General features: G+C 49.0%; 1 protein-coding gene and 1 long non-coding RNA gene across 3 annotated transcripts; one reads left to right on the top strand and one right to left on the bottom strand.

Annotated features, from left to right (window-relative positions):
• Positions 1 to 109: 109 nt before the first annotated feature.
• On the top strand, positions 110 to 15,771 carry tyro3 (TYRO3 protein tyrosine kinase). Of its 2 annotated transcripts, XM_060051431.1 has the most exons (19): positions 110 to 413; positions 2,066 to 2,261; positions 3,776 to 3,876; positions 4,191 to 4,361; positions 4,980 to 5,066; positions 5,345 to 5,460; positions 5,696 to 5,876; positions 6,807 to 6,949; positions 7,870 to 8,008; positions 8,198 to 8,324; positions 8,530 to 8,621; positions 10,307 to 10,402; positions 10,645 to 10,722; positions 10,831 to 10,923; positions 11,259 to 11,380; positions 11,991 to 12,100; positions 12,316 to 12,475; positions 12,777 to 12,913; positions 14,494 to 15,771. In XM_060051431.1, exons 1-19 carry the CDS (start codon positions 356 to 358, stop codon positions 14,795 to 14,797), a joined length of 2,511 nt encoding a protein of 836 aa, XP_059907414.1. In that variant the 5' UTR covers positions 110 to 355; the 3' UTR covers positions 14,798 to 15,771. The 2 variants fall into 2 exon arrangements, with proteins under 2 accessions (XP_059907414.1, XP_059907413.1); XM_060051430.1 differs by lacking the exons at positions 110 to 413; positions 2,066 to 2,261 and adding an exon at positions 2,676 to 2,845.
• Positions 11,441 to 12,777, bottom strand: LOC132457453 (uncharacterized). The gene is made up of 3 exons (XR_009525648.1): positions 12,562 to 12,777; positions 11,975 to 12,512; positions 11,441 to 11,830 (listed from the first exon to the last, which is right to left on the bottom strand). It is a non-coding gene; the product is annotated as an uncharacterized LOC132457453 (long non-coding RNA).
• Positions 15,772 to 15,805: the final 34 nt, after the last annotated feature.

Genomic DNA, 15,805 nt, shown 5'->3' with positions numbered 1-15,805 from the left:
ATAACCCAAGGTCTATCGGAATGGCCTCAGGTGATCAATCAATCGCCGATGCGTCATCGATCACTCATCGCAGGAAGCCTTATCCTCCAGCAGGGGGCGCGCATGCGCAGATCCCGGCCGCGCTCGCTCCCCTCCCGTCGCATTCCTCCGCGGAGCCGCCGCGTCCCGCAGCGAACAACAAACAAGTGGAACAGAACACAAAGGACCGAATCGAAGCTCCGGGTCTGGTTTATCCCGAGTCGGGGTTTGGGGACCAGAGATTGGATGGACTGGGATTGTTGCCCCTGTTGTTGACTGGTACAAAGTTGGACCAGTGGATTGAAGAGTTAAAGTGGACTTCAGGAGCCATGGAACCATGAGGCTGTGGTGGTGGGTCCCCGTCGTCCTCCTCCAGACCCAGGACGGGGTCTGCCGTAAGTCCTCCTCCTGGATCCCCGGTCCCAGACCTAACAGACCACTAGTCAGAACTAATTAACTAGTGCTAAGACGGACTTACTGCTGTTAGTTAGTATCTAGCTAACTAACTACTGCTAACTGACTTACTGCTGTTAGTTAGTTCTTATATAAGTAAATAACTAGTGCTTACACTGATTTACTGCAGTTAGTTAGTATTTAACTAACTAACTAACTAGTTCTAACTGTGACTTCCAGCTGGTCTTGGACAGGTCGTTGACCTGCTCGGGATAGGGGCTGGAGGTCAATAGGAGAGGGGTTTTGCTGGTGGGGTAAAGGGTTGAACTAGTTAACACGGCTCATACACTGCGGGATTGGTAGTCTACAGCGGAGTGTTTACCGACGACGTGACGTGAAACCCAACGACCGCAGGATCTAGAGATAAACCCTCCATTCAGAGAGAGTGTGTGTGTGTGTGTGTGTGTGTGTGTGTGTGTGTGTGTGTGTGTGTGTGTGTGTGTGTGTGTGTGTGTGTGTGTGTGTGTGTGTGTGTGTGTGTGTGTGTGTGTGTGTGTGTGTGTGTGTGTGTGTGTGTGTGTGTGTGTGTGTGTGTGTGTGTGTGGTTAGATAGTGGCCACTTGCTCCACCTCGTGAAGTCGCCCTCTTGACGGGATCTCTTTTAATGAGACGTCGTTAATGATGTTATCGTTTAACGTGAGGTCAGAGGAAGAGGGGCACACGGAAGCCATTGTTTATGTCTTAACTTTTGTGGATTTATTTTGAATACTCTGAAATAATATCGGTCATTTGTACAGCATGTTTTTATACTTAAATAAAACAGGAGAGGAGACGGTGAAAATGACAGCGAGAAAGACTCACTCTCTCTCCCTTCTCCTCCAACCCATGGGCTGGGTCCGGGGTGGTTGAGGAGTGAGACACACTCTCACTCTCTCCCTCCTCCACCAGCAGGGGTGGTGTTCACCAGAGGAGTGAGACAGACTCTCCCTCTGCCTGTTCACCAGAGGAGTGAGACAGACTCTCCCTCTGCCTGTTCACCAGGGGAGTGAGACAGACTCTCCCTCTCTCCCTCTGCCTGTTCACCAGGGGAGTGAGACATAGGAGTGAGACCGACTCTCACTCTCTCCCTCTGCCTGTTCTCCAGGGGAGTGAGACAGACTCACTCTCTCCCTCTGCCTGTTCACCAGGGGAGTGAGACAGACTCTCCCTCTGCCTGTTCACCAGAGGAGTGAGACAGACTCACTCTGCCTGTTCACCAGGGGAGTGAGACAGACTCACTCTCTCCCTCTGCCTGTTCACCAGGGGAGTGAGACAGACTCACTCTCTCCCTCTGCCTGTTCACCAGGGGAGTGAGACAGACTCACTCTCTCCCTCTGCCTGTTCACCAGAGGAGTGAGACAGACTCTCCCTCTGCCTGTTCACCAGGGGAGTGAGACAGACTCACTCTCTCCCTCTGCCTGTTCACCAGGGGAGTGAGACAGACTCACTCTCTCCCTCTGCCTGTTCACCAGGGGAGTGAGACAGACTCACTCTCTCCCTCTGCCTGTTCACCAGGGGAGTGAGACAGATTCACTCTCTCCCTCTGCCTGTTCACCAGGGGAGTGAGACAGAGGAGTGAGACCGACTCTCACCCTCCCTCCTCCTCCACCCTTAGGGGCGGGCTCAGGGGTGGTGTTCACCAGGCACCCAGCCAACCAGACGGTGAGCCAGGGGAACTCGGTCCGCCTGGGCTGTGCCGTGGAGGGGATCAGCGAGGCCGACATCTCCTGGAGGAAGGATGGAGTCAAGGTCCACAGCAACGACCAGATGCACCTCACACTGGGAGACCTGCACTGGGAGACATACCACAGGTTATATACCCTATATACTATACTATATACAACCTCACACTTGGAGACCTACTACAGGTTATATACCCTATATACTATACTATATACAACCTCACACTGGGAGACCTACTACAGGTTATGTACCCTATATACTACACTATATAAAACCTCACACTGGGAGACCTACTACAGGTTATGTACCCTATATACTACACTATATACAACCTCACACTGGGAGACCTACTACAGGTTATGTACCCTATATACTACACTATATACAACCTCACACTGGGAGACCTACTACAGGTTATGTACCCTATATACTACACTATATACAACCTCACACTGGGAGACCTACTACAGGTTATGTACCCTATATACCACACTATATACAACCTCACACTGGGAGACCTACTACAGGTTATGTACCCTATATACTACACTATATACAACCTCACACTGGGAGACCTACTACAGGTTATGTACCCTATATACTATACTATATACAACCTCACACTGGGAGACCTACTACAGGTTATATACCCTATATACTATACTATATACAACCTCACACTGGGAGACCTGCACTGGGAGACCTACTACAGGTTATATACCCTATACTATACTATACTATACAACCTCACACTGGGAGACATACTACAGGTTATATACCATATACACTATACTACACAATATATACTACACTATACAACCTTACACTGGGAGACCTGCCCTGGGAGAACTATATATAGACTATATACTTTGTACTACACACTATTTACTACAGTATATATACACTATACACTTTATACTACACACTTTACACTATATACTTAAAACGATATACCATATGTAGCGTTTCATGATGCGTACCTAGGGCTAGTATATGATGCTAACCTGGGGCTAGCGTCTGATGCTAACCTGGGGCTAGCGCCTGATGCTAACCTGGGGCTAGTGTCTGATGCTAACCTGGGGCTAGCGTCTGATGCTAACCTGGGGCTAGCGTCTGATGCTAACCTGGGGCTAGCGTCTGATGCTAACCTGGGGCTAGTGTCTGATGCTAACCTGGGGCTTGATGCTAACCTGGGGCTAGTGTCTGATGCTAACCTGGGGCTAGTGTCTGATGCTAACCTGGGGCTAGTGTCTGATGCTAACCTGGGGCTAGTGTCTGATGCTAACCTGGGGCTAGCGTCTGATGCTAACCTGGGGCTAGTGTCTGATGCTAACCTGGGGCTTGATGCTAACCTGGGGCTAGCGTCGGATGCTAATCTGGGGCTTACATGGGATAGGGTTAGTGGAATGTGTTGACCGTGTGATCATGATGTCATGGACCCTGGAAGGAGGAGGTGTCTCAAGGTTCTGTAAGTCCTGTGGGGCATCACGGGACAATGGGCAGTAGCACACACTCTGCTCACTCAAGAGAGAACTGATGGAATAAAGGTCTGCATTGTTACCGGTTCTAATGTAGTTCTGGTTCTGATGGAGTGATGGTTCTTGCGGTTGTGGTTCTAACGATGGTGGTTGTGGTTCTGCAGTGTGAAGTCGGTCCAGCAGCAGGACGCGGGGGTGTACTGGTGTGAGGTGGACTTCCACAGCATCACCTACACCTCCCAGCCAGCCTGGGTCACGGTGGAAGGTAACGAATCAAACGCACCCAACACAACAAGGACCCAGAACATACTGGAATGTACCAGTGTTTAACCAGATACCTCTCATCTCCTCTCTCCTCCTCCATTCCTCCTCCTCTCCTCTCCTCTCCTCTCCTCTCCTCTCCTCTCCTCTCTCCTCCTCCTCTCCTCTCTCCTCTTTCTTCCTCTCCTCTCCTCTCTCCTCTTTCTTCCTCTCCTCTCTCCTCTCCTCCTCTCTCTCCTCTCCTCCTCTCTCTCCCCCTCCTCTCTCCCCTCTCTCCTCCTCCTCTCCTCTCTCCCCCTCCTCTCTCCTTCCCTCCAGGGGTCCCCCACTTCCTCCAGGACCCCCAGGATGTGTCGACCCTGCCCGGCGTGCCCTTTGACCTCCGCTGCTCGGCCGTGGGCCCCCCTGAGCCGGTGGAGGTGGTGTGGTGGGTGGGGGGGGCCGCAGCCGGGGGACCCTCCCCCTCTCCCTCCGTCCTCCATGTCCCAGGTCAGTCTCTCTCTCTTTCTTTCTTTCTTTCTTTCTTTCTTTCTTTCTTTCTTTCTTTCTTTCTTTCTTTCTTTCTTTCTTTCTTTCTTTCTTTCTTTCTTTCTTTCTTTCTTTCTTTCTTTCCTCTCTCCTCTCTCTCTTATCCTGCCTCTCTCTGCCATCTCCCCCTCCCTCCCTCCATTATTCTCTGTGTCTATGAGTCGCACTATGCTACATGCTAGGTAGGGTAGCCCGGTACGGCCGTAGGAGGGACGGGTGTGAGCCGCTTCCTGTCAGCCAATAGATCACTCCGGGTGGACAAACAGGAAGTAGCCTCTCACTGGAACAACATGATGTCATCGCTTCATTCTAGAACATGACAGACACGTGTTTATTAGTTACGTTGAAAACATAACGTGTGTGTGTGTGTGTGTGTGTCGCTGATGGATAGCTGTGTTATTTCTAACAAATCACACTCAAATAAAAGCTCTTAAATCTAATCCTAATGCACTTTTACTTATGCATGTTCAAATTATGTTTGTTTCAACACCCAGACTACCACAAAATACCAATCTGCCCTTTCCTTGCCTGTCTGTCTGCCTGACTGACTGTCTGTCTTCGTGTCTGTCTGTCCATCAGGGGTGAACTCCAGCATTAACTTTTACTGTGAAGCCCACAATGCAAAAGGGATCACGGTGTCTCGGACAGGAACGGTCTACATTAAAGGTATTTTTTATTACCATATTATTATATTATGTTATTTATTATTAGATTATAATAGTATTGTTTTATTATTATTATTATTATTATTATTATTATTATTATTATTTTGTATTGCATCATTGTAGAACTTGATATTATTTATTATATTATGTTTGTTGTATTGGATATTATTATTATATAAAAAAAAAAATATCGTCAGACTCAAATAAGACATTATGTATTTATGAACACAGATCAATAGATTCAGGTTGATTGATATGTGACCCCCCCCCCCCCCCCAGTGCTCCCCTCCCCCCCTGTGGAACTGTCGGTGTTGAGGATGGAGGAGAACAACGTCACGTTGTCATGGAAACCGGGATTCACCGGTTACTCTGAGCTCTCCACCTGTACTGTCCAAGTAAGAGATACAGTCTCCCACCTCACCAGCAGGTTGCCAGATCGGGCCATATGTCCAACCCAATCTGGCAACCCCAGTGGGCGTGTTTGTGCGTGATGAGCGTGTTTGTGTTCCCAAATATGAGGTGACTTTCACGCTGGTTCCATCCCAGAGATGCTGGTGTTGACCTGTGGCCCTGTTGACCCCTGACCCTGTTGACCCCTGACCCTGTTGACCTCTGACCCTGCCCCTCCAGGTGTCGGCTCCGGCGGGGCAGGGCGGAGGGGTGTCTGAGCTGGAGGTCGCTGTGCCTCCTTGCCTCCTCCACCTCCACCACCTCACCTTCTACTCCAACTACAGCGCCCGGGTGGCCTGCACCAACCAGCTGGGGCCCTCCCCCTTCTCCCCCTGGCTGGGCTTCCAGACACCACAGACAGGTACCGCTCTGACCAGCTAACTACCAGCCTGAACGGCTAACTATCAGCTTACTACCACCATGACCAGCTAACAAACAGCCTGACCAGCTAACTACCAGCTAACAACCAACCTGAACGGCTAACTATCAGCTTACTACTACCCTGACCAGCTAACTACCAGCTAACAACAAACCTGAACGGCTAACTATCAGCTTACTACTACCCTGACCAGCTAACTACCAGCTAACAACCAACCTTAACGGCTAACTACCAGCCTACCACCAGCCTGACCAGCTTACTACCACTCTGACCAGCTAACTATCACCCTGACCAACTAACTTACACTCTGACCAGCTAACAACCACACAGACCAACTAACTACCAGCTAACAACCAGCCTGACCAGCTTATTACCACCCTGACCAGCTAACTACCAGCTAAATACACCCTGACCAGTGAACTACCAGCTAAAAAAAACCCTCAGCATCTAAGTACCACAAGTTGTCTGTGTCTGTGTGGTGAGTTCTAGTCTCATGGAACAATCAGCTTTTGTTTGTGGCCTCAATCAACAAGTCCCAGATACTCTCTCGCTCTATTTCACTGTCTCGCTCCCGCTCTCGTTCTCCACTCTCAATCTCTCTCGCTTTCGCTCCCGTTCTCTCACTCTCACCCTCTCTCGCTCTCTCACTCTCTCTCGATCTCTCCCTCTCTTGGCTCCATGTCTCAGATTTTAGAAGCAGATGAATAATTAAACAAAGGAGGTGTTCTAATAGAGCTAAACTGCCCCCCCAGCTACCCCTGCAGGACGCGGGCGATACTACACCCCCTTAACGTCCTCGTTGTGTAAGCACTAACACTAACCCTAACCTATTGCTGTCCACTAAGCGGACGTTGCTAGGTGTGCGCTAGTAGCGATGGCGATCTAACGCTCATCCGTGGTGTGACCCTACAGAGCCATCGGCCGCGCCCAGGAACCTGACCTTTGACCTCAGGGAGCAGGAGCTGCGGCTGGGCTGGGCGGGGCTGGCGGAGGCGGAGCTCCGTGGCCGGCTGTTGGCCTACAAGCTGCAGTGGAGCCTGGGGGGCGAGGGGCAGGTCGGTCGACACACGCTCTCTCGCTCTCTCTCTCTCTCTCTCTGTTCCCTACAAGGGCGTAACTTTGGTTTGTGTACATGTGTACTCTGTGTCTCTCTCTCTGCCTCTCTTTGTCTCTCGTCCATATGTACTCTCTCGCCGTGTTCCGGATCATTCCCTATTCACTCCCTCACTATTCCCTATATAGTGTTTATGATATAGTGCACCATGTAGGGAACGAACAAACGAGAAGTCGGACACTACGCTGAACATTTCTAAACGTCATTTGCGTCAGTGAACGCGCCGGGTATTTGCGTGACGCAGACAGACGCGCCCACATCATGTAAACAAACCGGGCACTCAGGAGGAAAGCTGGAGGTTGTATTGATGTTGAATGTTGCATTACCTTGATCAAGGTTTTTTTTAGTAATTTTGAATGATATGATTTTCTATGTTAAATCACAAATAAATAGTTTATTTCTAAACGAAAGCCGGAGACTCCATCTTAAAATGTATTTGTTTTCGCGGTTATTCAGCTTCTTCTTCTCCTCCGGAAAAACACGACCGCATTGCATTGTGGCATACGGGAGTAACATGTAGGGAACATCGTATGTTCACTCAAATTTGGGGTATTTTAAGTCCACTATATAGTGCATGAAATTAACCACTGAGAATTCGAACACCACTACAAAATGGCGAGCACCATATAGTACACTATATCCGTGATGGGGAACGATTTCGAACCCAGCTTGGTCACATAGAGTCACTGTGGAGCAGTTTAGTTATTTTAGTTGAGTGTGTATGTTGTTTATCTATTACTAGTGGTTTATTATCGGGGTACACTGTCAGGAGGTGTTATTATATTGATATATTATCGTCTATTTTTAATATCATTTATACAGTTCATAATAATTGATATCTGTGTGTCTGTTCTACCTCAGGAAGCTCTGCTGTTTAAGGAGAACACGGCTCGTCTGTCGGGGGCGGGGCGATTCTTTAACTCCTCCTTCCAGGTCTCAGCCTGCACTGTGATTGGCTGTGGGCCTTGGAGCCGACCAATAACTGTGCTCCCTGCTGCTGGTAAGGCCAGGTTAATTCTGGGATGTGTGCGTGTTGCTGTAGCTCTCTAAAATGTGTCAATACGTAACAAACTGTGTGTGTGTGTGTGTGTGTGTGTGTGTGTGTGTGTGTGTGTGTGTGTGTGTGTGTGTGTGTGTGTGTGTGTGTGTGTGTGTGTGTGTGTGTGTGTGTGTGTGTGTGTGTGTGTAGCGGTGCCAGCCCCCCCACTACGGAGCCACCTCTGGGTGGGGGTCTCTTTGGCTGCTCTGCTGGTCTCCATGGTGGGTCTGTTCCTCATGGTCCTCCTGCAACGACGAGACAAGGAGACGCAGTTTGGGTGAGTCCTGGAAAACCTCCTTCATCACAGCTACAGTCTTCATCACAGCTACAGTCTGTCCTTCATCACAGCTACAGTCTTCATCACAGCTACAGTCTTCATCACAGCTACAGTCTGTCCTTCATCCCAGCTACAGTCTGTCCTTCATCACAGCTTCAGTCTTCATCACAGCTCCAGTCTTCATCCCAGTGTGTTTGTGTTCCAGGTCTGTGTTTAAGGACCCGGGACCGGACAGCGTTTCCTTCTTAGCAGCGAGGTCCTTCAACAGACAAGGCCCGGACCTACCGGACAGCACTCGTAAGCAACATGAAACACTACCCCCACATGAGACTCACTAACCCAAAATGAGACTCACTACCCCAAAATGAGACCCACTACCCCAAAGTGAGACTGACAACCCCAAAGTGAGACTCCGTACCCCCACATGAGACACACTACCTCACTACCCCAACATGAGACCCACTACCTCACTACCCCAACATGAGACCCACTACCCCCATATGAGACTCACTACCCCCATATGAGACTCACTACCCCCACATGAGACTCACTACCCCCACATGAGACTCACTACCCCCATATGAGACTCACTACCCCCTCATGAGACTCACTACCCCCATATGAGACTCACTACCCCAACATGAGACTCACTACCCCCATATGAGACTCACTACCCCCATATGAGACTCACTACCCCCATATGAGACTCACTACCCCCATATGAGACTCACTACCCCAACATGAGACTCACTACCCCCATATGAGACTCACTACCCCCATATGAGACTCACTACCCCCTCATGAGACTCACTACCCCCATATGAGACTCACTACCCCCATATGAGACTCACTACCCCCACATGAGACTCACGAACCCAATATGAGACTGACTACGCCAGCATGAGACTGACTAGCCCAAAATGAGACTGACTACCCCAACATGAGACTGACTACCCCAAAGTGAGACTCACTACCCCGACATGAGACTCACTACCCCAACATGAGACTCACTACCCCAACATGAGACTCACTACCCCCAACATGAGACTCACTACCCCGACATGAGACTCACTACCCCCAGCATGAGACTCACTACCCCAACATGAGACTCGCTGCTACCCCAACATAAGACTTGCTACCCCAACATAAAACTCGTTACTCCAACATACGACTCGCTACCCCAACATGAGACTCACTAACCCGACATGAGACTTTCTACTAGGGCCCAACCGATTCATCGGCCTGCCGATTTAATCGGCAGATTATAGCCTTTTAGAAAATAATCAACATCTGCCAAAAAGACGCAGATTACAACCGTTTTTTTTTTTTTTAAATGTCATTGCGCTCAGTATCCTGCAGATTGCGCTCCTACTCGCCTTGCTAACTAACAACATTAGCTGGAGTAAAAAAGAGGAGATTGAATTTTACCGTACAACATGAAAGCACACTCGGTCAGGCAGCTGCGCGCTCACCTCACCAATGTACACAAGACGCGTTGTTTGAGCATGCTGTGCCTGTTTTTCTTTAGGTCCCAGGCCATGTTAATTTTTTATACTGTAGACTAACGGTGAGACCATACTGCTCAGCACATACGTGTTAGTCACTGCTCACGAGCGCAGCACATTGGGAGTTAGTTATTTATTTTACATTTTACATTACACTCATTTTTTACTGTAAATGTATTCTAAAACACTCAAAGGTTCTGCATTCAATTCACATATTCGTCAAAAGTGTTCAAAGTCTGTTTAAGGTATCAAAAACTATGTTTTATAGGCTTTTTTTTTATTTGTTTTTAATCGGCAGATTAAATCGTAATCTTTCTCTGAAAATAATCGGCATCGGCATCGGCACTCAAATCAATATCGGTCGGGCCCTACTTTCTACCTCAACGTTGTGTTCTCTGTCCCCCTCTAGTGGATAGTCTGTTGTGTTCTCTGTCTCCCTCTAGTGGTCAGACTGTTGTGTCCTCTGTCTCCCTCTAGTGGACAGTCTGGGGATCAACGAAGACCTGAAGACCAAACTCCAGGATGTATTGATCCAGGAGCGACTCTTGACCTTTGGTCACCTGCTGGGGAAAGGTGAAACACGCTTTTATTTTTCTGTCTCTTGAATTTGTGAACAAGAATATTTCTCGTGAATTAAACGCACACATCCATCCAGGAGATTTGACGGCGGTCTGAAAAGGACCTGCAGCTACAACCGCGGCCACTAGAGGCCGCTAGCGTACATAGTGCAGGTTAAATGTGCAGTGGGTAGGTACTTGTGTTCAGGTGAGGTTTGACTTGTTTCCTTTTGTGTGTGTGTGTGTGTGTGCGTGCAGGGGAGTTTGGCTCGGTGAGGGAGGCCTTACTGAAGGCGGGCGACTCGGTCCAGAAGGTGGCCGTCAAGGTGCTAAAGTGTAGGTGATGACATCATCGGGGGTGGGGGTTTGAATGTCCTGATTGGCTGAAGGAGTCATAGCTCTGCTGTCATACTGGTAGGTGATTGGTTGTGTTGTGTTCTCCAGCTGACGTGGACTCCTCCTCCGACATCGAGCAGTGTCTGAAGGAAGCCGCTTACATGAAGGACTTCACCCACCCCAACGTCATTCAGCTGATAGGTAGGCACGCACGCACGCACGCACGCACGCGCGCGCTCGCTCGCTCGCTCGCTCACTCGCTCACTCGCTCACATGCTCACATGCTCACATGCTCAAACTCACTCACTCACTCACTCACTCACTCACTAGATCACATGCTCAAACACAAACTCACTCATGCACACACTCACTAGATCACATGCTCAAACACAAACTCACTCATGCACACACTCATGCACACACGCAGTCATTGTGGGGACCTTTTCTTATGGGTTAGATTTAAGGTCCCTGACAGAGGGACAGAGGTCCTCAGTGATTGGCCGAGGAGTGTGATTGACAGGCTGTTGCTCCAACAGGCGTGAGCCTCCAGCGGCGGGCGGGCCAGCGGCTGCCCGTTCCCATGGTGATCCTGCCCTTCATGAAGCACGGGGACCTGCACACATTCCTGCTGCTGTCACGGCTGGGGGAGGAGCCCTACGTAAGACACACACACACACACACTCACACTCACTCACACACACACACACACTGTGGGTCCGGGAGCTGTCTGTCTGATTAACCTGTCTGTGTTTCAAGGAGCTGTCTGTCTGACAAACCTGTCTGTGTGTCTCATGGAGCTGTCTGTCTGATGAACCGTTCTGTGTGTCCAGGAGCTGTCTGTCTGATGAACCTGTCTGTGTGTGTCCAGGAGCTGTCTGTCTGATGAACCTGTCTGTGTGTCCAGGAGCTGTCTGTCTGATGAACCTGTCTGTGTGTCCAGGAGCTGTCTGTCTGATGAACCGTTCTGTGTGTCCAGGAGCTGTCTGTCTGATGAACCTGTCTGTGTGTCTCGTGGAGCTGTCTGTCTGATGAACCTGTCTGTGTGTCCAGGAGCTGTCTGTCTGATGAACCTGTCTGTGTGTCTCGTGGAGCTGTCTGTCTGATGAACCTGTCTGTGTGTCCAGGAGCTGTCTGTCTGATAAACCTGTCTGTGGGTCCAGGAGCTGTCTGTCTGATGAACCTGTCTGTGTGTCCAGGAGCTGTCTGTCTGATGAACCTGTCTGTGTGTCCAGGAGCTGTCTGTCTGATGAACCTGTCTGTGTGTCCAGGAACTGTCTGTCCAGATCCTGCTGGGCTTCCTGGTCGACGTCGCCCGGGGGATGGACTACCTCAGCACCAAGAACATCCTCCACAGGGACCTGGCCGCGCGCAACTGCATGTCAGTCCACCTGTCTGTCTGTCTGCCTGTCTGTCTGCCTGTCTGTCTGGCTGGCTGGCTGTCTGCCTGTCTGTCTGTCTGTCTGTCTGGCTGGCTGTCTATTTGCCTGTTACACTTTTCTTTCTGTCTGTTACTAGCAGAACAGCATGTGTTGCAGGCTGAATGAAGACGTGTGCATGTGTTTCGGTGTGTGTGTGTGTGTGTGTGTGTTGCAGGCTGAATGAAGACATGACGGTGTGTGTGGCGGACTTCGGCCTCTCTAAGAAGATCTACAGCGGGGACTACTACCGCCAGGGCTCCGCCTCCAAGCTGCCCGTCAAGTGGATCGCCCTGGAGAGCCTCGCTGACAACGTGTACACCAGTCAGAGCGACGTGGTACTGCCTCCTGACCGTCTGTACTGCCTGCCTGTCTCTAGCTAGGCGTCTGTACTGCCTGTCTGTCTCTAGCTGCTGGCATGTACTGCCTGTCTGTCTCTAGCTGCTCCTCTGTACTACCTGTCTGTCTCTAGCTGCTCCTCTGTACTGCCTGTCTGTCTCTAGCTGCTCGTCTGTACTGCCTCTTTGGGGGTCCGTCTGTCTGTCTGAGACGTCGTGACTGATGATATCCACCATACGATCCCCTGGGGCCTGTGGCTGACTGAATTAACAAGCCCTTGTGCTGTGTACTGCCCTCTAGTGGGCGTTTGGGGTGACCATGTGGGAGGTGCTGACCCGCGGACAGACTCCGTACCCTGGGGTGGAGAACTCTGAGGTCTACGAGTACCTCATCAAAGGAGAGAGGCTCAAACAGCCTCCGGACTGTCGAGATGACATGTGAGTATTAAACTGCACACCAAACTACTACACTTTACATGTCAGTACATTACTGAACAACAACAAATTACAAGCCTGTTGGATCATATTATATCTGTGATTACCAAACTAAAAGCCATAGTGGTCATGCGAGTACTTGATTAAACTACACAATAAACTACAAGACATACTGTAGGTGTGAGTACTTTATTAAACTACACATTCAACTACAAGACATACTGTAGATGTGAGTACTTTATTAAACTACGAGCCATACTGAACATGTGAGTACTTTATTAAACTACACATTCAACTACAAGACATACTGTAGATGTGAGTACTTTATTAAACTACGAGCCATACTGAACATGTGAGTACTTTATTAAACTACACATTCAACTACAAGACATACTGTAGATGTGAGTACTTTATTAAACTACGAGCCATACTGAACATGTGAGTACTTTATTAAACTACACATTCAACTACAAGACATACTGTAAATGTGAGTACTTTAGTAAACTACACATTCAACTACAAGACATACTGTACATGTGAGTACTTTATTAAACTACGAGCCATACTGAACATGTGAGTACTTTATTAAACGACACATTCAACTACAAGACATACTGTACATGTGAGTACTTTATTAAACTACAAGCCATACTGAACATGCGAGTACTTTATTAAACTACACATTCCACTACAAGCCATACTGTACATGTGAGTACTTAATTAAACTACATGCCATACTGTACACGAGTTCCTTATTAAACTACACATTCAACTACAAGACAAACTGTTCATGTGAATACTTAAATCAAAGTCTGTACATGATTTTTTGAGTGAGATATGCATTTCTTAAAGTACCCCGCCTACAGTTACCAAACAGGCGAGTCAGTTTTGGCGCCCCCTCCTACGTAGAAAGGGGGCACAGTTGAATATTACCTCCCACTTCCCTACTCCCCTCCAATCAGAGCATAGCTACGATTTTGCGGACGAGCGGACGAGCAGCTCCAGCGGGGGGAACTCTGCGGCAGCCCTACACAGCTCAGCTCCGGGAGTACAATCCCCTCCAGGAGGAGACATGGAGGAGAAAGGGAATGTACTCCCAGAGCTCAGCTGGAGCTGCTTGGCCGCTGGTGCACATTATATAATATGATATAGATAGAGCTCCAGGAGTCCGCAAACCGTGCTGTGGTTCAGTCTGACAGCTCATTGGTCAATGGGCAGCAGCTCATTTGCATTAAAGCTACAGACACCAGAAACAGCGCATTCTGAGGGACTGAACCAGAGGGGAATAGCGGTAGGCGAGATATTTTTTCCTAAAAGCTATTTCCAGTAACAGCTTTTTAGAACTCAAATACTATGTTTACTGGTTGGGAAAACACCATTATATGTCTCCTTTAAGATGTTTTGAGTCCATAGTTCCATCTTCCCCTTCATCTTTTAAACCTTGCATTGACGTGGAGTTATGCGACGACGTGATCACATGACATCATCCAATATGTCAAGATGGCATCACATGGAACGAGGACGTCCTCACATGAATGGTGTCCATGGTAACTGCCCTCATCCTCATCCTCATCCTCCCCCAGCTACGAGGTGATGCACAGCTGCTGGAGCCCCGTCCCCAAGTGCCGGCCCAGCTTCCAGAGGCTAGTGGAGCAGCTGGAGGGTCTGGGGGCCGCGGCCTCCCCGCCCCCCAGACCACCCCAGCTCTACGTCAACCTGGAGGGGGAGCCGGGGCCGGGGTCCGAGTGGCTGATGGCCAGCAGCGCTGCCATGGCGATCGGAGGAGACTGCCGCTACATCATGGGTCCGTGTGGGGAGGAGGAGGGGGGCCGAGGCCCCCCGCGGGACCTCCGGGACGAAGAGGATGACGCCGTCATTCATGTCTGAGATCAGCCTGGACTAATCCCCCCCGCCACACATACTGCTACTTCCGGTTTATGGGATGTTTGCTATCGACAGACTGAGAAAGGACGATGAAGAGCGTGAAGATCAAAATGAAACATCCTGGATCATGGACCACCCGGATTCAGCTGGTTTCTGATTGGTTTGGCTGGCAGTCCCCCTATGGTTCTAGGCTGGGCTCCTCACTCTGACGCCTGGGATTCTGCACATGCTCAGTAGAACATGGAACGCTGGGTTTCAGTAGCTTTGCTTGGTCACCTGTCGCCCTCTGCCTTGACCTTTGGGTTACATTATGGACATCATCCACCACACTGGACCAACGCCAATCTGTGTATTATTCTTAACTGGGAATGTTAAGGAGACAAGAGGTGGACCTCATGGGATATTAGCGTTATGGTTTGATTTATTTTTTTACTGTGCCAATCTAAATCATTTAACAGTCATCCCATTGGATTGATCCTAAATAGTTTCATAAAACTTACCTCCACATTCAGGGTAGGAATGTAGCATTTCCTGATGAAATATTTTTTGCTGCTGTGAATTCAATAATTCTACCAAATAGTGACTTATTCTGCACATTGGGCATTTTATTAGAATTAATCTAGCTAATATATTATAATCAGATATAGATCTTAAAGTATTTAAATACACTCAATCAATGGTGTATATTATGCTTTTAGCTAAAGGACCTCAGGTTTGACCCACCAGCGACAGTGTTTGGAGAGTTTGACAATTTTAATACTTAGACGGGACAGGTCTGACCGGTTTGATGTGTATCAGACCGGTCTGATGTGTATCGAAGCCTGGTCTTATTTCAGACATTCCTTGTGCCAGGATCGTCTTGAAACTGGTTTGAATATAGAACCTGCACATCATAAAGTAACACCATTCCCATACCAGTATTGGAAATGTTTACAGAAAACGCTTTGAATGAATAAAGATGAAGTCGATCTGTGAGACTCCGTGGCGCATTTTATTCAGAGAACCTTCCAT

Source organism: Gadus macrocephalus, chromosome 5, assembly GCF_031168955.1.
Source record: "Gadus macrocephalus chromosome 5, ASM3116895v1".
NCBI lineage: Eukaryota > Metazoa > Chordata > Actinopteri > Gadiformes > Gadidae > Gadus > Gadus macrocephalus.
Note: the sequence above shows the minus strand (reverse complement) of the source record. Positions and strands in the feature narration are given on the sequence as shown.

Excerpts from the sequence above, each read along its gene's own strand:
- tyro3 (XM_060051431.1), top strand. The coding sequence starts at position 356 with ATGAGGCTGTGGTGGTGGGTCCCCGTCGTCCTCCTCCAGACCCAGGAC. Across the intron at positions 11,381-11,990 it reads GGCTGGGGGAGGAGCCCTAC|GAACTGTCTGTCCAGATCCT; the intron begins GTAAGACACACA and ends CTGTGTGTCCAG. Across the intron at positions 12,476-12,776 it reads ACACCAGTCAGAGCGACGTG|TGGGCGTTTGGGGTGACCAT; the intron begins GTACTGCCTCCT and ends ACTGCCCTCTAG.